The sequence below is a fragment of the Panulirus ornatus genome, chromosome 1 (assembly GCF_036320965.1).
Source record: "Panulirus ornatus isolate Po-2019 chromosome 1, ASM3632096v1, whole genome shotgun sequence".
NCBI classification, from domain to species: Eukaryota; Metazoa; Arthropoda; class Malacostraca; order Decapoda; family Palinuridae; genus Panulirus; species Panulirus ornatus.
In genome coordinates, this window is record NC_092224.1 from 41,157,463 (window position 1) to 41,179,298 (window position 21,836).

The 21,836-nt window shown below is 40.5% G+C and overlaps 1 protein-coding gene across 8 annotated transcripts in view; it reads left to right on the top strand.

Annotated features, from left to right (window-relative positions):
• LOC139748739 (ERI1 exoribonuclease 2-like) overlaps positions 1-21,836 on the top strand; it is a 362,528-nt gene that overhangs the window by 19,451 nt on the left and 321,241 nt on the right. For all 8 annotated transcript variants that reach the window (XR_011712822.1, XM_071662154.1, XM_071662172.1 and 5 more), the window contains exon 3: positions 9,913-10,113. Coding sequence is in view for 7 of the 8 variants with exons in the window: in XM_071662154.1 (XP_071518255.1) it covers positions 9,913-10,113 (201 nt within the window). In the remaining variant the exon portion in view is untranslated. The remainder of the gene's footprint in view (positions 1-9,912; positions 10,114-21,836) is intronic.

Here is a 21,836-nt window from a genome sequence, read left to right on the forward strand (position 1 = left end):
TGCAAATGAGTGGGAGATGTATAAAAGAAAGAGACAAGAGGTCAAGAGAAAGGTGCAAGAGGTGAAAAAGAGGGCAAATGAGAGTTGGGGTGAGAGAGTATCATTAAATTTTAGGGAGAATAAAAAGATGTTCTGGAAGGAGGTAAATAAAGTGCGTAAGACAAGGGAGCAAATGGGAACTTCAGTGAAGGGGGCTAATGCGTAGGTGATAATAAGTAGTGGTGATGTGAGAAGGAGATGGAGTGAGTATTTTGAAGGTTTGTTGAATGTATTTGATGATAGAGTGGCAGATATGGGGTGTTTTGGTCGAGGTGGTGTGCAAAGTGAGAGGGTAAGGGAAAATGATTTGGTAAACAGAGAAGAGGTAGTAAAAGCTTTGCGGAAGATGAAAGCTGGCAAGGCAGCAGGTTTGGATGGTATTGCAGTGGAATATATTAAAAAAGGGGGTGACTGTATTATTGACTGGTTGGTAAGGTTATATAATGTATGTATGACTCATGGTGAGGTGCCTGAGGATTAGAGGAATGCTTGCATAGTGCCATTGTACAAAGGCAAAGGGGATAAGAGTGAGTGCTCAAATTACAGAGGTATAAGTTTGTTGAGTATTCCTGGTAAATTATATGGGAGGGTATTGATTGAGAGGGTGAAGGCATGTACAGATCATCAGATTGGGGAAGAGCAGTGTGGTTTCAGAAGTGGTAGAGGATGTGTGGATCAGGTGTTTGCTTTGAAGAATGTATGTGAGAAATACTTAGAAAAGCAAATGGATTTGTATGTTGCATTTATGGATCTGGAGAAGGCATATGATAGAGTTCCTCTATGGAAGGTATTAAGAATATATGGTGTGGGAGGCAAGTTGTTAGAAGCAGTGAAAAGTTTTTATCGAGGATATAAGGCTTGTGTATGTGTAGGAAGAGAGGAAAGTGATTGGTTCTCAGTGAATGTAGGTTTGTGGCAGGGGTGTGTGATGTCTCCATGGTTGTTTAATTTGTTTATGGATGGGGTTGTTAGGGAGGTGAATGTAAGAGTTTTGGAAAGAGGGGCAAGTATGCAGTCTGTTGTGGATGAGAGAGCTTGGGAAGTGAGTCAGTTGTTGTTACCTGATGATACAGCGCTGGTGGCTGATTGATGTGAGAAACTGCAGAAGCTGGTGACTGAGTTTGGTAAAGTGTGTGAGAGAAGAAAGTTATGAGTAAATGTGAATAAGAGCAAGGTTATTAGGTACAGTAGGGTTGAGGGTCAAGTCACTTGGGAGGTAAGTTTGAATGGAGAAAAACTGGCGGAAGTAAAGTATTTTAGATATCTGGGAGTGGATCTGGCAGTTGATGGAACCATGGAAGCAGAAGTAAATCATAGGGTGGGGGAGGGGGCGAAAATCCTGGGAGCCTTGAAGAATGTGTGGAAGTCGAGAACATTATCTCGGAAAGCAAAAATGGGTATGTTTGAAGGAATAGTGGTTCCAACAATGTTGTATGATTGTGAGGTGTGGGCTATGGATAGAGTTGTGCACAGGAGGAGTGCATGTGCTGGAAATGAGATGTTTGAGGACAATAAGTGGTGTGAGGTGGTTTGATCGAGTAAGTAATGTAAAGGTAAGAGAGATGTGTGTAAATAAAAAGAGTGTGGTTGAGAGAGCAGAAGAGGGTGTTTTGAAATGGTTTGGGCACATGGAGAGAATGAGTGAGGAAAGATTGACCAAGAGGATATATGTGTCGGAGGTGGAGGGAACGAGAAGTGGGAGACCAAATTGGAGGTGGAAAGATGGAGTGAAAAAGATTTTCAGTAATCGGGGCCTGAACATGGAGGAGGGTGAAAGGAGGGCAAGGAATAGAGTGAATTGGATCGTTGTGGTATACCGGGGTTGACGTGCTGTCAGTGGATTGAATCAGGGCATGTGAAGCGTCTGGGGTAAAATATGGAAAGCTGTGTAGGTATGTATATTTGCGTGTGTGGGCGTATGTATATACATGTGTATGGGGGTGGGTTGGGCCATTTCTTTCGTCTGTTTCCTTGCGCTACCTTGCAAATGCGGGAGACAGCGACAAAGCAAAAAAAAATATATATATATATATATATATATATATATATATATATATATATATATATATATATATATATATATATATATATATATATATATATATATATATATATATATATATATATATATATATTTTTTTTTTTTTGCTTTGTCGCTGTCTCCCGCGTTTGCGAGGTAGCGCAAGGAAACAGACGAAAGAAATGGCCCAACCCACCCCCATACACATGTATATACATACGTCCACACACGCAAAATATACATACCTACACAGCTTTCCATGGTTTACCCCAGACGCTTCACATGCCCCTGATTCAATCCACTGACAGCACGTCAACCCCGGTATACCACATCGCTCCAATTCACTCTATTCCTTGCCCTCCTTTCACCCTCCTGCATGTTCAGGCCCCGATCACACAAAATCTTTTTCACTCCATCTTTCCACCTCCAATTTGGTCTCCCTCTTCTCCTCGTTCCCTCCACCTCCGACACATATATCCTCTTGGTCAATCTTTCCTCACTCATTCTCTCCATGTGCCCAAACCACTTCAAAACACCCTCTTCTGCTCTCTCAACCACGCTCTTTTTATTTCCACACATCTCTCTTACCCTTACGTTACTTACTCGATCAAACCACCTCACACCACACATTGTCCTCAAACATCTCATTTCCAGCACATCCATCCTCCTGCGCACAACTCTATCCATAGCCCACGCCTCGCAACCATACAACATTGTGGAACCACTATTCCTTCAAACATACCCATTTTTGCTTTCCGAGATAATGTTCTCGACTTCCACACATTCTTCAAGGCTCCCAGAATTTTCGCCCCCTCCCCCACCCTATGATCCACTTCCGCTTCCATGGTTCCATCCGCTGCCAGATCCACTCCCAGATATCTAAAACACTTCACTTCCTCCAGTTTTTCTCCATTCAAACTCACCTCCCAATTGACTTGACCCTCAACCCTACTGTACCTAATAACCTTGCTCTTATTCACATTTACTCTTAACTTTCTTCTTCCACACACTTTACCAAACTCAGTCACCAGCTTCTGCAGTTTCTCACATGAATCAGCCACCAGCGCTGTATCATCAGCGAACAACAACTGACTCACTTCCCAAGCTCTCTCATCCCCAACAGACTTCATACTTGCCCCTCTCTCCGAAACTCTTGCATTTACCTCCCTAACAACCCCATTCATAAACAAATTAAACAACCATGGAGACACCACACACCCGTGCCGCAAACCAACATTCACTGAGAACCAATCACTTTCCTCTCTTCCTACACGTACACATGCCTTACATCCTCGATAAAAACTTTTCACTGCTTCTAACAACTTCCCTCCCACACCATATATTCTTAATACCTTCCACAGAGTATCTCTATCAACTCTATCATATGCCTTCCCCAAATCCATAAATGCTACAGACAAATCCACTTGCTTTTCTAAGTATTTCTCACATACATTCTTCAATGCAAACACCTTATCCACACATCCTCTACCACTTCTGAAGCCACACTGCTCTTCCCCAATCTGATGCTCTGTACATGCCTTCACCCTCTCAATCAATACCCTCCCATATAATTTCCCAGGAATATTCAACAAACATATACCTCTGTAATTTGAGCACTCACCTTTATCCCCTTTGCCTTTTTACAATGGCACTATGCAAGCATTCCGCTAATCCTCAGGCACCTTACCATGAGTCATACATACATTAGATAACCTTACCAACCAGTGAACAATAGTCACCCCCTTTTTTAATAAGTTCCACTGCAAGACCATCCATACCTGCTGCCTTGCCAGCTTTCATCTTCCGCAAAGCTTTTTCTACCTCTTCTCTGTTTATTAAATCATTCTCCCTAACCCTCTCACCTTGCACACCACCTCGACCAAAACACCCTATATCTGCCACTCTATCGTCAAACACATTCAACAAACCATCAAAATACTCTTTCCATCTCCTTCTCAACTCACCACTAATTGTTATCACCTCCTTATTAGCCCCCTTCACTGATGTCCCCATTTGTTCCCTTGTCTTATGCACTTTATTTACCTCCTTCCAAAACATCTTTTTATTCTCCCTAAATTTTAATGATTGATACTCTCTCACCTCAACTCTCATTGGCCCTCTTTTTTACCTCTCACACCTTTCTCTTGACCTCCTACCTCTTTCATTTATACATCTCCCAGTCATTTGCATTATTTCCTTGCAGAAATCGTCCAAATGCCTCTCTCTTCTCTTTCACTAATAATCTTAGTTCTTCATCCCACCACTCACTACCCTTTGTAATCTGCCCACCTCCAATGCTTCTCATGCAACAAGCCTCTTTTGCGCAAGCCATCACTGCTTCCCTAAATATAAACAACCATGACATCACACAGCTCTGCCTCTCACCTACTTGTATCCCAAAACTTTTGCCCAACTCTCCATACACTCTTACACATGCATTAGCTCCTCTATAGAAGGCTTTCACACCATCCACAGTTGTCACCCTGCATCATATATCCTTAACACATCCCATAAAGCATTCCACTTGACTCAGTTATAGACTTTCTCCAAATCCACAAAAGCTGCATACAACAACTTCTTACCTCTTGCTGAATAGTTTTCCATGGTCATCTTTACTATAAAGATCTTATGCAAACATCCCCTACCTTAACTAAAACCCCCTTGCTCTTCACTTATTCTGCATTCAGTTACTTCCATCACTCTATCATTTAACATTCTTACATACACTTTTCCTGGTATACTTAACTGACTAATTCCCCTATAATTGCTATACACATCCCTACCACTTTTTCCTTTGAATAAAAGAATAGTAATAGCTTTCACTCAATCCTCAGGCACAACCTTCTGTTTCCATGATAGATTACATATCAGATGCATCCACTCTATCGCACTTTCTCCTCCATACTTTAGCATTTCAGCCATAATCCCATTCACTTCAGGGTCCTTTCCTACCTTCAGCCTCATCATTACCCTTCTCATGTCTCTCTGTGCTATAGACCCTTGCACTTGTATCCTCTTCCTTTTAGTCTTCATATCCATCCATGTGACAACTGCTGTCCCACCTTTTCCCACATTCATCAGTTCTTCAAAATAATCTTTCCATCTTCTTTTCACTTCTTCCTTTTGATTCAGCAACTCCCTTTCCTTACTTCTCATGTTAACATTTCCATTCTTACATCCACCTCTTTCCTATTTCACCTCCTTACAGTATAGTTTTTTATTATCCTGAAACTTTTCACTTCACTTCCTTCTAAAATCTTCATCTACTCTTTCTTTGCTTTCCTTTATCACCTTTTTAACATTCTTCTTACATATTTTATATTATTCCTGCCTCCTTTGCTGAACTTCCACAGATACATTCCTATCGAACAATCTACCACATGCTTTTTTCTTCTCTTCCACATCATTTCTAATCTCTTCTGCCCACCATGCTTTGCCTTTTTTATTCCTATATCTCATGACCTGGTAATAAATAATGCTAACTGACGTAAATGGGTATTTCTTAACAAATAGTTAAACTATTCAATGTGATGCGTCCAATTCATGACTTCATTGAAGTTTCGTTACTTTTTTTCATAGTCCTGCCTGCATATTTTTTTGTCTCTTGTGCAAAAGTTTAACTCTTCATTCTTTTAAACACCATAACTACTTCCCTGAACGCTATGCCGAAGATGAAACCGGAAAGGCAGTCTCAAGATGGCTGTTCAGAATTTAAATAGCAAGGGCTGACTGTTTTGACAGTGGTATAGTAAGCCTTTTGTTTTTCTACTCATTATGCCTGAGATGAATGCTGTGATAGTCATTGTTACTAAAAAGGTGATAAGGGAATGAGCCTTAGCCAAATTCACAAGATAAATTCCATTTCTTCATTATTTACCATATTATAGATATCTCACAATGTTATCACATCCAGATTGGAGCATGTGTTTCACCCAATGTAGACCAGTTCGTTCATCAAGTGTTTGTTACAATCATTCAAATTACTTCAGAAAAGCTCATGTTCATTTTACTGTACATTTATGATTGACAGGCAATATAGACATAGCATGCTCTTGAAGTTCTAAGACTTTCTTTGACGAAAGTTTTGATACATTTTCATCCATGCATTGTAATCTTCATCTGTGATAAAGAAGAATCTTTTTCTCTTCCTGATAATTTTGCCCATTCCATCCTACCACCTCTTTCATGCTTTTTAACTTGCATGGGGTTGTTAGGGAGGTAAATGCAAGAGTTTTGGAAGAGGGGCAAGTATGAAGTCTGTTGGGGATGAGAGAGCTTGGGAAGTGAGTCAGTTGTTGTTCGCTGATGATACAGCGCTGGTGGCTGATTCATATGAGAAACTGCAGAAGCTGGCGACTGAGTTTGGTAAAGTGTGTGGAAGAAGAAAGTTAAGAGTAAATGTGAATAAGAGCAAGGTTATTAGGTACAGTAGGGTTGAGGGTCAAGTCAATTGGAAGGTGAGTTTGAATGGAGAAAAACTGGAGGAAGTGAAGTGTTTTAGATATCTGGGAGTGGATCTGGCAGCGGATGGAACCATGGAAGCGGAAATGGATCATAGGGTGGGGGAGGGGGCGAAATTTCTGGGGGCCTTGAAGAATGTGTGGAAGTCGAGAACATTATCTCGGAAAGCAAAAATGGGTATGTTTGAAGGAATAGTGGTTCCAACAATGTTGTATGGTTGCGAGACGTGGGCTATGGATAGAGTTGTGCGCAGGAGGATGGATGTGCTGGAAATGAGATGTTTGAGGACAATGTGTGGTGTGAGGTGGTTTGATCGAGTGAGTAACGTAAGGGTAAGAGAGATGTGTGGAAATAAAAAGAGCGTGGTTGAGAGAGCAGAAGAGGGTGTTTTGAAGTGGTTTGGGCACATGGAGAGAATGAGTGAGGAAAGATTGACCAAGAGGATATATGTGTCGGAGGTGGAGGGAACGAGGAGAAGAGGGAGACCAAATTGGAGGTGGAAAGAATATCTCATGACCTTGTATACAACCACTAATTCAACTACCTTAAATAGTATTTCTTTAAACATTTTAAACTCATTCACACATGACTGCGTCCCCTACATTCACTGCACTTCCATCTAAGCTTTCAGTTACTTTTCTTTCATAGTCCTCCCTGCATTTTTTCTTACTCTTCTTCTTGCTCGTCAAAACTTTTACCTCTTCATTCTTCCTTACACCATACCTTTACTTCTCCCTGATCCTCATCCCCATAAGAACTGTGAAATGGTCAGTCTCCAAAGAATCCTCTCACAACTTTAGCAACTAGCAAGGCCTTTCTCAGTCTTTCATCCAGTGCTACATAGTCAAAGCCTTTTGCTTTTCTCTACCATTATCCCTCGTCCATGAATATCTGTGGATCATCTTGTTCTGAAAAAAGGTGTCTGCAAGGAATAAGCCCCTCTCAGCACAAATATCCACAAGATAAATTCCATTCTCATTCATTCATTTACCCCCATTTACCAACTATCTCACCAATTTCATCACATCCCACTTTCGCATTCATATCACCCAATATGACCACGTTCCTCTCACTCTCAAAACTGTTTGTACAATCATTCAAATTTCTCCAGAAAAGCTTCATTTCATTCTTACCTCGTACAGTCTTCTTATTCACAGGCACATATACACATACCCATGCATACTTCACAGTCCCAGTCTTTCCTTTCACCCACACTATTCTTGATCCATTCCATCCATGCTCTGTAATACCCTTCCACACTCTTGGTGATAACAGAATTGCACATCCTTCTTTCCCTCTTCCCTGATAATTTTCACTCATTCCCATCCATACCACACCTCCTTCCATGCCCTCTTTTAACTTGCATTCATCATTTCCAAATTCCCTCCACACACCCTACCCAAGGATGTGGGTTTCCCCAATCCTTAGCACATCCAAGCTAACACTTTTAAATGTGTTAGCACCATCACCCTCAATCGCTCGTTTCTTTAAATCCTCAGCATAACTAGTAGACTCCAGTGCCGCTTCCTAGCCTTTTGTGCCTCACCGTTGACAGGTCACTGACAGAGGGCAACTCTAGCAGAGTGTTTCCAGAGGCAGCGAGGCTCCAAAATTGTCAAACAACTAAGAAGTGACAGCACACCTCAGGTGTTTGAATTTAAAAGGTTGCTCTGGTGGAGTTGGGCAATGCCTTCCTCTTTAGTTCCACCCATAGAGGGTGTACTAATAAGGTCACTGCAAGAAGGCAGGGTGAGACTTGGATACTCTAGTAAAACTATAGTATCCCCTCGAGGTAAACTTAACTTTTCCCAATTTTCAGCTTTTTTTTACTTTTCATAGTAGCAGCACCTCCTACCTCATTCGGCTTTACATTTATTCAAAAATTCAGACTGTAAATTTCCTGATGAGGTAAACATTTGCAGAAGTTCAAAAATATAGGGGCTGTGATGATAAGACAAGGGTAAGCAGGTTTAAGGTCTTTTGATACTTGGCCTGTTTAGGCATATTTTCCTTGGGGATGTCAGGGGGTTCTGAGGCTAGTCCAGCAGGTGATAAACAAGTTCAACTTTGTATTAAACCAACTGAAGCTCTACGTTGGGTTCTTAATCATCCATGAAATGAAATGGTTGAGTTTGGTTTGTGATACAAAACATCAGTTATTATATATTTCTTGAGATTTTCAAGTCAGCACTCCGAAAAACATAATGGAAATGTAGAAGATAGTGCAGTAATTCAGAGGCAGAAATGTGAGGTGAATAAAAGGACTGTACATCTTTGCAGTATTTACATACTCAGTAACCAAAGTGTGACTGAAATAAGTAAGCATGCAGTAAAGGTCTTGTATTAACCAGAAAGTGAGTTGAGGTACTTCCTTCGCCCAAAGCTGTGGAACAAGAATAAAAAAGATGAAAATAACAGGGTGGGGAAAGGGCTGTTGAACCAGAAAATAACTGGAGCACCTCCAGCATGTCTTAAGATTTACTTAGAAGACTGTTTGGATGGATGGAATTTTGTTGCAATTTAGGGGTTTTAAGTGCAAAGGTAAGGTTCCATCATTTAAGCTCGTTCTGTAGCATCATAATTATAAGCATTGTTTATCACCCTAAAAGAATTAAGGCTGATGGAAGATACTGTACCGTATATGTTTGCAGAATACTTCAGGCTTGATATCATTATTATCACTGTGTTAAGTGTAATGGAAATAGAATTTTTGTAAAATCTGAAATGACCTTTTTTTCAAAAACCATAGTTTTCAAAATTTTATGAGATTACAAGTTGTTTTAATGTCAAGTTTGTAAAGAAGATACAATTAAGTAAGAAATGATACCAAATCAGGACTTTTTTCAGCAGATAACTGATTGTTTGAAGGCATACTCTGAAATCTATTTATGCAGCAAAATGGTTAAGTACCTGTATACAGTACAGAAGCATTACAGTGTGAATGTAAATATATATGAGGAACACTAATGTGTTCTGAGCTGTTCGAAGGAAGATGAGCATAACATTTCTTTGGTTATAGGAACATCCTACATTATTTATTTCTTTAGATTACACAGTTAAGAATTATTATCACTTGTTCTGAAGCATTCCATATCTATTCCCTTCAGAGGGCAACAAAGTCCCTCCATGTAAAACTTTCTTTTGGAAACCATATGCAGTGAGGGTAGTGTGTAAATGTTTTTCAAATATATGAGATGTTCGTAATGTCTAATAATTTTGCTTGAATTACTTTGCAAAAGAATGAGCAAGTTACAGGTGGGATAATTGTGAATTTTTATGTTTAATTTTTCAAACCATCTTTTTTGTATGATTAGATATAGTGCCAACACAAATTTGTGCAATCATGGAATTCTGAGGTGAATATCAGTAATTTTGTTCATATATTATTTCAGAGCAAGAGTTTGAATATCTGGTTGTCTTGGACTTTGAATCAACATGCTGGGAAATGGGACCTCGTGTAGGTCAACAAGAGATAATAGAATTTCCAGCTGTGCTTCTTGACCTCTCATCTGGAAAAATTGTTTCTGAGTTCCATCAATATGTGATGCCTGTAGAACAGCCAATTCTCTCAGCATTTTGTAGAAATCTCACAGGTTAGTTTTTAAAAAAAGAAGGATCTCACATCTCCTCCACAAACAATGGATATGATATTGAATTCAGCAAGTATTTGGAAAAAACAGTATGTATCATTTCATGTGGACTGTCATTGTAAAGCTTGAAATTTCAACTGTGCAGTTAGTTTGAATACAGGTTGTACCCCTCTAATCCGGCACTCTGTGGTCTGGCAACTCCCATGGTCATGTACATTTTGATTCTGCCACCATTAGTTGTTAGTTTGTGGATCTGCCACCAGGGCAGCACTGTTAGCCGTGCTATTTTTTTTTTATTTTGCTTTGTCGCTGTCTCCCATGTTAGTGAGATAGCACAAGGAAACAGACGAAAGAATGGCCCAACTCACCCACATACACATGTATATACATACACGTCCACACACGCAAATATACATACCTATACATCTCAACGTATACATATATATATACACACACAGACATATACATATATACACATTTACATAATTCATGCTGTCTGCCTTTATTCATTCCCATTGCCACCTCGCCACACATGTAATAACAAACTCCTCCCCCCTCATGTGTGCGAGGTAGCGCTAAGAAAAGACAACAAAGGCCCCATTCATCCACACTCATTCTCTAGCTGTCATGTAATAATGCACCGAAACCACAGCTCCCTTTCCACATCCAGGGCCCACAGAACTTTCCATGGTTTACTCCAGACGCTTCACATGCCCTGGTTCAATCCATTGACAGCACGTTGGCCCCGGTATACCACATCGTTCCAATTCACTCTATTCCTTGCATGCCTTTCACCCTCCAGCATGTTCAGGCCCTGATCACTCAAAATCTTTTTCACTTCATCTTTCCACCTCCAATTTGGTCTTCCACTTCTCCTCGTTCCCTCCACCTCTGACACATGTATCTTCTTTGTCAATCTTTCCTCACTCATTCTCTCCATGTGACCAAACCATTTCAAAACACCCTCTTCTGCTCTCTCAACCACACTCTTTTTATTACCACACATCTCTCTTACCCTATTATTACTTACTCGATCAAACCACCTCACACCACATATTGTCCTAAAACATCTCATTTCCAGCACATCCACCCTCCTGCGCACAACTCTATCCATAGCCCACGCCTCGCAACCATACAACATTGTTGGAACCACTATTCCTTCAAAGATAGCCATTTTTGCTTTCCGAGATAATGTTCTCGACTTCCACACATTCTTCAAGGCTCCCTGAATTTTCGCCTCCTCCCCCACCCTATGATTCACTTCCGCTTCCATGGTTCCATCCGCTGCCAAATCCACTCCCAGATATCTAAAACACTTCACTTCCTCCAGTTTTTCTCCATTCAAACTTACCTCCCAATTGACTTGACCCTCAACCCTACTGTACTTAATAACCTTGCTGTTATTCACATTTACTCTCAACTTTCTTCTTTCACACACTTTACCAAACTCAGTCACCAGCTTCTGCAGTTTCTCACATGAATCAGCCACCAGGGCTGTATCATCAGTGAACAACAACTGACTCACTTCCCAAGCTCTCTCATCCACAACAGACTGCATACTTGCCCCTCTCTCCAAAACTCATGCATTCACCTCCCTAACAACCCCATCCATAAACAAATTAAACAACCATGGAGACATCACACACCCCTGCCGCAAACCTACATTTCCTGAGAACCAATCACTTTCCTCTCTTCCTACACGTACACATGCCTTACATCCTCGATAAAAACTTTCCACTGCTTCTAACAACTTGCCTCCCACACCATATATTCTCAATACCTTCCACAGAGCATCTCTATCAACTCTATCATATGCCTTCTCTAGATCCATAAATGCTACATACAAATCCATTTGCTTTTCTAAAGTGCCAAAATCTGTTTACACTACAGCCGAGCTAATTAAAAGTCCTGTTAATTTCTTATATTCAGATGTACTTCAGTCCTTCAGGATGTCATCCAATAGACCAAGAGGTGCAGAAGATGGTGCTAGTGCTAATACGCATAAGTAGAAAACTTTGTCTTAAACATAAAAAGGTGATTACTGAAAAAATTAGATGAAGTAACTTCTGTAGACTTTATGTGAGTACTATGAGATTGGATCATCAACTTTGTATGACTTAGGGGTCAATTTCTGTTTTCCAGCATTTTATGTGGTCTGGTAGCCAGGTCTCAATGTTGCTGGTTTAAAGAAGTACAACCTGTACTGACAACCCAGTACTGACACACACAAAGTACTGCCTCAAGTCCTCAATGTCTGATAAACAACAGATCATAGTGCATTTTTCCAGACCCTTCTGTGGACATAGTGTACCATACTCATTAATTTAAAAAAGGTTTACAGAACTGATATGTTTTTCTGATATTCAGTAAACTCTTTCTTTACATCTATGTATCTGATGCCTATTCCTTCCCAGAACTCCCATAAACTTATCCATGTCCTTACATGCCTCCCTCACAAACCTGTAAACTGTTTACTTTACTGAAAGGTACTGGGGGATTGTGGAACAATTTTAAGTGTGCTGGTAAGGTATTGTAAAGCCTCAGCTTTCCCCAGTTCTCCATTAGACATGTATTGGATCATTTTGTAAAATAGCATTCACAGTTAAGATGTATTTCTGACATAATACCATGGTATTTATTCATGCAAAAGTTTGTTGAGTTAAATGACAGATCTGCCATCTTCATTAAATCATGTTTTTTTTTACCCCTAAATGGTAGCCCACATCATTTGACAAGTTAAAACTTTTGAGTGTCTTCTCCCCTACAGCCTAGGCTGAGCCCAGTATACTGGGTTGGGTTGTTGACTGACCAAGGTGTTGGAAGCCATGGGCTGCAGGCATAGTGCCTCGACAGCCAGGCTGGTCTGGTACACTTTGTAAAATACATGTCTGGTGCACTCTTCACGCTCTACGCTATGCATCCCATGGTGTTTCTGATGACTGCAGGTGAGGTGTTGAAGAGTCATGGGCCCAGGATGTTTGAGGTGTTCCCTCTCTTTGTGCATGCTGGACCATCGGATTTCAGACATAGTATTTTACAGAGTTTTCCATGCTTGTCATGCTAGTAGGAGGTTATTTCTGAGTGTAGGTTGGGGACCATGCCTTCTAGGATTTTTTCAGTTGGAGATGATGATATACTTCTGTCTGCACTCCTGGGAGTACAGCCTCAGTGATTTCAGCCATTCCCTGTAATCTTTTACCAAGGTAATATGAACTGTGAAAGGTTTCTAAATGCTTTCTTATTCGGCAGTTTTACATGCCTTGAACACAGCAATATTCTTTTCATGAAAAAATTAGCATCTTGAAGTGTAGCATCAATGTTTTTTTCCCCATGTCTTAAAAGTCCACAAGGATCCATCTCACCATCCTTCTGGAGGAGGCAACTTTTGTTTTATTGTGTTCACTGAAGGTTAGACTGCTAGACATTATTTCAGAGTGGTCTTTCATATTATCTATTGGTTTATGACACTGTCTGTGTCTGTACAGCATTCTTTATTGTTTTTAATTCTTTTCCTTTTCCATGTATACGAGGAGTTGAAATTTATCCTCACTGAAAACCATGCTGCTCTCAGTTGCCCATTAGAAGACAATATTTTTCTCTCTTTGTAACCTAACTCATGCTCATGTCAATGTCAGGAGGGGTACAAGAATGATTACCTGTGGAACTGAGCTTTAGATATGCTATGACATCATAGTCAGATTTATCAAATATTTTTGCAAAGTCTGTGTAAAGCACATTATCAATTTGTTTGCTTTTCAGAGCCTCAAAAATTATATGATAGTGGTCAAGAGGTTGGGAGAGGCAAGATCTTCCTGCTCTGAAATCATGTTGCTCTGGCTTATGTAGATTGTTGTTTCATAAATATATTGTCAGTTTGCCTCCTTGGCCTTCCTTGAAGATTTTAATAATATGCTATGTTACCGCTGTTGGTTGATAGTGTTTTGAGATTGCTTTACTTCCATGTTTGTGGAGTGGGCGATGTGAATCTGCTTCAAACACCTGAAAATTATGCCAGAATCTGGGTTTTTTCTCCATAGTATGCAAGATGTGTTTTACATTTCTTAATGAAGACTGGGTTCCATGAGTCTCCTGGGACAGAGTGCAGGAGTATGCTCTCAGTGGCCCTCTTGAAATCCTGTGGTGAGATGATGATTTCCACTATATGTAACAAGGGATTAATATTTAGGAAGAAGTCTGCTGGGTCTTTTTTGTTTGTTTTTATGTTTAATGCTTCAATCACTGACAAAAGTCCACATCATGGCCAGGCCTTAATTGAAATATAGGGAGAATCATTAAATGGAAAAAGAAAAGACAAGGGAAAGTATTTACAAACTTTTTAGAAAGTGAAAAATCTGTCTTTTGAAATATACCAGGTCATAGTTATTGGGAAAGACATGAGAATGTAGAGAGTTCCAAAGCTTAGACATGTAGGGAAAGAAGCAGTTATCAAAATGGCCCACCCAAGTTGCTGATGGGCACACAATAATCATGTGATGCAGTACCTTGCCGAGTATTATGTGGTCTAGCTAGTGGTGTGGGCACACAAGCAGCCAGCTCTTGGGAGCAAAAACCAAAGTAATATCTATAGAAGAGGGAAAGTGAACCAACACTGTGGAGCAAGGCATGGTGGTCAAGTTTGGAGGTTAGCCTGGAACAGTTTATAAGACGAATCACTTTTGACTCAACTCTGTCAAGTAAGGATGCAGAGCTGGAACCATCCTAAATTTGAGAGTAGTGCTCCCCATACAAGGACAAATCAGTCCCTTGTATAAACAGAGCAACTGTTCAGAAGGAAAAGTTTTGACATCTAAACAGGATACCTAGTTTCTTAGAGTCAGACTTAGTTATTCCTGTGATGTAGGGTTTCCAAGAAAGAGTGGATGTTACAGTAATACCAAGTATGTTCATTGAGTCATGTTATTACAGAACTGTCAAAGGAGAGACAAGAGTTGTGAGGAGTTTTTAATAGAGAAACGGGTAGAAAGTGGGTCTTGGAGGCATTAAACACTACAAGATTTTTTGTACTCCACTGAGTTATCCTGTCCAAGTCTGAGTTTATTGAGGAAACTATGTCTAGACAAGATGCAGATCGAGTGAGAGAAGAGGGAGCAGGATTGAAGGATGTGAATGAATGCAGTGTTGAGTCGTTAGCATATGAGTGCACTGGATTATTTGTGGAGGAGAGGAAATTGATGAAAAACACAAAAAAGTGTAGGGGAGAGGACAGAACTTTGAAAGACACTGCTGTTTATGGAGAAAAGTGGGGGAGGCTGATTCATCATCAGCCACAGATTGATCAACCAGAGAGGAAGCCTGATATGAAGGAGAAAGGTGAGGGAGGGAAAGAAAAAGAGGGGAGCTTAGTGATGAGACCTCAATACCACACCATCAAAAGCCTTAGATATGTCAAGAGCAACTACACATGACTCTTCAAAGTCTTTCAGGGATGATGACCAGACATTAATAAGACAGGAAAGAATATCACTAGTGGATCGTGCCTTATGGAAGCCATACTGGTGATCAGAGAGAAGACTGTGATTTTAGAGGTTTTTAAGGATATGGGATTTAAGGAGGATTCAAAGACTTTGGAAATGGTAGATATCAAAGCGATAGGACAGTAGTTAAAGGGGTCAGAACAGTCACCCTTCTTAGGAATGGGATATATCAATGCATGTTTCCAAAGAGAAGGAAAAGTTTTGGTTTTTAAACAGAAACAGAACAGATGAGCAAGCACAGTGCAGGGGGATAGATGCCGTCAGGACCATAATCCTTGCTTGTGCTTAGGGAAAGCATTTTTAGTCCAAAAAGAGATTACAGGAAGAGGCATTGGATTAGTTAGAGGAGCATCAGTGGGTGAAGAAATGTTTAGAATCATCCAAAGTGGAGTTAGAGGAGGAATGGGAACCAAAGAGAATTGCTTTGTCTAAGGGAGAGACAGCTATAGTACCATCAGAATGAAAAGTGATGGAAAGTTAGAGTGACAGAAGTTGTTGGAGATGCCCTTAGCTAAAGACCAGAAAGACCTATCTGTGGATGACAAGAAGTTATTGCACTTCCTTTGGATAAAGGAACACTTCGCCTCACAGATAACATGCTTGTAGCAATTGCAGGCACTGATAAAAGCTAAATGGGAGCCAAAAGAAGGAGAGTTTTTCCAAGCCTGATCCCTTGCCTGAATGGACGGTTGAGCCATGGATTAGACGAGAAGGTCATCTTCGAGGAAGAGGGGGTAAATGTTTCCATTTCTGCAAGAATAACCTCTGCTATGCATTTGGTGAAGACAGATTCATCACCTCAGAAGAGAGTAATTTACCCAAGGAAAGTCAGAAAAGAAGTTACATAAGTTATCCTAGTCAGCGTTGGTCAGGTGCCAGCATTTACACTTAGAGGGAGCTGCTAGAGGGGAGATGCTGTAGAATAAATACTTTTATGAAAATGTAATCAGATGAATCAATTGGGGGTGAGATTGTGTATTTACAGTGGGATGGACCAGAAGTAAAAAACAAATCCAGAATATTAAGAGAGTGGTCACAGCAGTCAAGAATATGGGTAAGATGGGAGAATATTTGCTCTGAATCATTGAGAATGGAGAATGTGAGGGCTTCAATCCCTCTACCATCTGTATGGGTGGAATTCAACCATTCTGTATGGTGGACTTTGAAATTCCCAAGGCCGAGAATCTAGGCATATGGGTGAGAGGATGTCACAGTCTCGTGGCAGGAGTTTAGATAGTCGAAGAAGGATACAAAATTTGGAGAATTAGGGGAGCAATAGGCAATAAGAGGAAAAGTGTAAAAGTAGGGAGACAGACCTTGAGCCACATAACATCAGAATTTGGAGACTCAAGGTCCTTATGGTGTGCAACAGGTGTGTTGATGTTGGAATAGCACAAACACCACCTTTGAATTGAAATTGTGAGTGGAGGTAATTGTTAGATATGAAAAAGGGACTGGTGAGAACATCATCTGACAACTGTGTCTCAGACAGAAATAAGACATTAGGAGTGGTACTGCACAGGTGGTGTTCAACTGAGGATAGGTTATGAGAGAGACCACAAATTTTGGTGTAGTGAATTGAAAAAGAGGAAAGTTTAACAGAGAGGGAAAGGTCGTTGGAGGGGTTGGTACTGCTACTGCCAGAGCCCTCCCTCTCATTGGCAGCAGAGTCAGGCAGAAATCCAGAGATTCTTAGTACCCTTTGATGCTAGGAACTAGGGGCCATGAGTACAAAAGTTTTTTTTTTTTTTTTTTTTTTTTTGCTTTGTCGCTGTCTCCCGCGTTTGCGAGGTAGCGCAAGGAAACACGAAAGAAATGGCCCAACCCACCCCCATACACATGTATATACATACGTCCACACACGCAAATATACATACCTACACAGCTTTCCATGGTTTACCCCAGACGCTTCACATGCCTTGATTCAATCCACTGACAGCACGTCAACCCCGGTATACCACATCGATCCAATTCACTCTATTCCTTGCCCTCCTTTCACCCTCCTGCATGTTCAGGCCCCGATCACACAAAATCTTTTTCACTCCATCTTTCCACCTCCAATTTGGTCTCCCTCTTCTCCTCGTTCCCTCCACCTCCGACACATATATCCTCTTGGTCAATCTTTCCTCACTCATTCTCTCCATGTGCCCAAACCATTTCAAAACACCCTCTTCTGCTCTCTCAACCATGCTCTTTTTATTTCCACACATCTCTCTTACCCTTACGTTACTTACTTGATCAAACCACCTCACACCACACATTGTCCTCAAACATCTCATTTCCAGCACATCCATCCTCCTGCGCACAACTCTTTCCACAGCCCACGCCTCGCAACCATACAACATTGTTGGAACCACTATTCCTTCAAACATACCCATTTTTGCTTTCCGAGATAATGTTCTCGACTTCCACACATTCTTCAAGGCTCCCAGAATTTTCGCCCCCTCCCCCACCCTATGATCCACTTCCGCTTCCATGGTTCCATCCGCTGCCAGATCCACTCCCAGATATCTAAAACACTTCACTTCCTCCAGTTTTTCTCCATTCAAACTCACCTCCCAATTGACTTGACCCTCAACCCTACTGTACCTAATAACCTTGCTCTTATTCACATTTACTCTTAACTTTCTTCTTTCACACACTTTACCAAACTCAGTCACCAGCTTCTGCAGTTTCTCACATGAATCAGCCACCAGCGCTGTATCATCAGCGAACAACAACTGACTCACTTCCCAAGCTCTCTCATCCCCAACAGACTTCATACTTGCCCCTCTTTCCAAAACTCTTGCATTCACCTCCCTAACAACCCCATCCATAAACAAACAACCATGGAGACATTACACACCCCTGCCGCAAACCTACATTCACTGAGAACCAATCACTTTCCTCTCTTCCTACACGTACACATGCCTTACATCCTCGATAAAAACTTTTCACTGCTTCTAACAACTTTCCTCCCACACCATATATTCTTAATACCTTCCACAGAGCATCTCTATCAACTCTATCATATGCCTTCTCCAGATCCATAAATGCTGCATACAAATCCATTTGCTTTTCTAAGCATTTCTCACATACATTCTTCAAAGCAAACACCTGATCCACACATCCTCTACCACTTCTGAAACCACACTGCTCTTCCCCAATCTGATGCTCTGTACATGCCTTCACCGTCTCAATCAATACCCTCCCATATAATTTCCCAGGAATACTCAACAAACTTATACCTCTGTAATTTGAGCACTCACTCTTATCCCCTTTGCCTTTGTACAATGGCACTATGCACGCATTCCGCCAATCCTCAGGCACCTCACCATGAGTCATACATACATACAAAAGCACTTAAGTGAAAAAGTAATAATGATAAAAAAGGTTTGAGTAAAAATGGTTTGAGTAGCTGCTTGTAAGAAGATGGCAGGACTAACCTAGTAGTCCTATTTTGGTGAGACAAAGTAAGACTAGCAGTACTGACATGGAGAGTGTAAGATGGTTCTGGGCACCACTTTAACGCTCCTTCTGGGTGGCTGTTGTCAACAACCTACTGGCTAATATCTTTAAGGTGGTTTTTGGCTGACTGAATACTGATTCATATTGATTTTTGAGAATCTCACTTGACTCTTGGCATGGCCAATGTAGGATGTGGTCCTTGATTTGTTTTGCATATGAGTAAAAGTATTTTGGGCATTTCTTATTTCACGAATGGCTCTTTCCTCTTATTTTTTTCATGTGTCGCATATGACATTTTGAGTTTATGGCCTACATCCATTAGCTCATATAAGTTTTCTTTCTTTTGCTGGGCGAGCTGTGACTTTTTAGAAGATCTGCAATTCTTTTATGCCTCTTGTAGAGTGCTCATCTTCCTCTATTGATTCCAGACCTTTTGTTTTCTTTTCGCAGTATATGTCTATTGCATCTTGGAGTAACATTATGTCTTTCACACTCCTCCTCTGTTTTGGTTCTTTGCATGGCTTTCAGTTGCAGAAATATCATTACTTATCTTCTCATTTTATCCAATTACTATTAAAAGTATGTTGTATGGTTGCGAGGCGTGGGCTATGGATAGAGTTGTGCGCAGGAGGATGGATGTGCTGGAAATGAGATGTTTGAGGACAATGTGTGGTGTGAGGTGGTTTGATCGAGTAAGTAACGTAAGGGTAAGAGAGATGTGTGGAAATAAAAAGAGCGTGGTTGAGAGAGCAGAAGAGGGTGTTTTGAAATGGTTTGGGCACATGGAGAGAATGAGTGAGGAAAGATTGACCAAGAGGATATATGTGTCGGAGGTGGAGGGAACGAGGAGAAGAGGGAGACCAAATTGGAGGTGGAAAGATGGAGTGAAAAAGATTTTGTGTGATCGGGGCCTGAACATGCAGGAGGGTGAAAGGAGGGCAAGGAATAGAGTGAATTGGAGCGATGTGGTATACAGGGGTTGACGTGCTGTCAGTGGATTGAATCAAGGCATGTGAAGCGTCTGGGGTAAACCATGGAAAGCTGTGTAGGTATGTATATTTGCGTGTGTGGACGTGTGTATGTACATGTGTATGGGGGGGGGGGTTGGGCCATTTCTTTCGTCTGTTTCCTTGCGCTACCTCGCAAACGCGGGAGACAGCGACAAAGTATAAAAAAAAAAAACTATTAAAAGTGAAATGGCTGAACACACTTGCATGATTACATGTGCTTTACCCATGAAGTTTAGCATCCAAACTTGTACTTAATTTAAGTAGGCTATGATTAGAATGAATATTGTTTGAAGTGGTTATGTTGCATAATGTCCACATCATTTGCATAGATTGAGTCCAAAGTGTAATTTCTTTTGGTTGATTTTGCTATTTGCAGATTGAGGTAGAACTTGTCAGTCTGAGTAACTGTTTTGCGGCTGTTAATCTGAGCTACCTCTGGTGTTAATAGTTTCAGCTACAGTGTTGTTTCTTGTGTCTCCATTTTGTATGTGGTAGGTTGAAGTCCTCAAGACAGGTATATTTGAGACTGGGTTTTCGTGGAGGTCAAAACAAAATTCTTTCTTATTTCTAGAAATTCTTGTGGTTTTGTATTTGATGGTTTATTGATGAATGCAATGACTAGTTTTGATTTTCAGCCTTCACAGTGTTTGTTTCAACCTCACCATTTGAGGATTTCAGGAACCTAGATGATATAAGAGTATAATACACTGTCCAACTCCTCCACATGATCCTTTAATCCTGGTACATATTTTCAGGTTGTATCTTGAGATCAAGACCTCACTATTCACATGTTTTTTTATTTGCTTCAGTGAGGACTACAGTTTCTGCATTTGACTTGTTCGACAAGCCACATGCAAAGATTGTTGGCATTTATAAAGGGCTTGTTTCAGAGTTGTTAGGGGAGGTTGATATGCTATAACTTGTTGAGCTTAGCGGTGCTTTCAGTTCCCTTATCATTTATACAAGAAGACCAATGTTGTTTTCTCCTCAGGTTGTTCTTCCCTTCTTATGTTTGGCTCTGTGTGAGTGTAAAAAAGGGTATGTTGTGAGTGGAAGTCCTCTCAGTACTCCTTCTGGCATTGCCTGAACTCTGATGATGATTTACACGATTCTGGGCAGTAAAATCTTCATCCATCCTGACAATGTTAACTTTTCCTGCCTCTTTAGCCTTAAACAGTGGTATTGCTTCCATTTTCATTACCCTGATTGAAAAAAGTTTCTTCTTCAGATAACAGATTTGTTGACAAAAGCACAAAAAAAAAAAAAACACCATAGAAAGACAAACTTCATACCTTACTTTTGTTTTGGTGTGTTGGAAAATGTAGCGCAGTGTGGTGCCATCAAGTCTGATTTGATCTTCCCTCACCCTGTCATGAGAATGGTAGAAGTCTGGTTTGTTTGTTTCCATTGACTTTTGAGACTTTACAGTTTGTTTCTCACACAGGCAGTGTTGGTGGTGAGCAATATGAATTGTTATTTAACAATGAACATCATTCTTATAAACTTTTAATACATTGTAGTTTTCTTTCTTTCTCTCTTTCTTTTGTCTGCTTCCTTGCGCCATGTCGCTAACGCGGGAGACAACGACTAAGTATAATGACAAATTTTTTTATTTTTTTTTATTTATTATACTTAATCGCTGTTTCCCACTTCAGCAAGGCAACGCAAGGAAACATGAAAAATGGCCCAACAATTCATATGTATATATACATACATAAATGCCCATACAAGCACATATACATACATATACATATCTACGTATACTACATATACA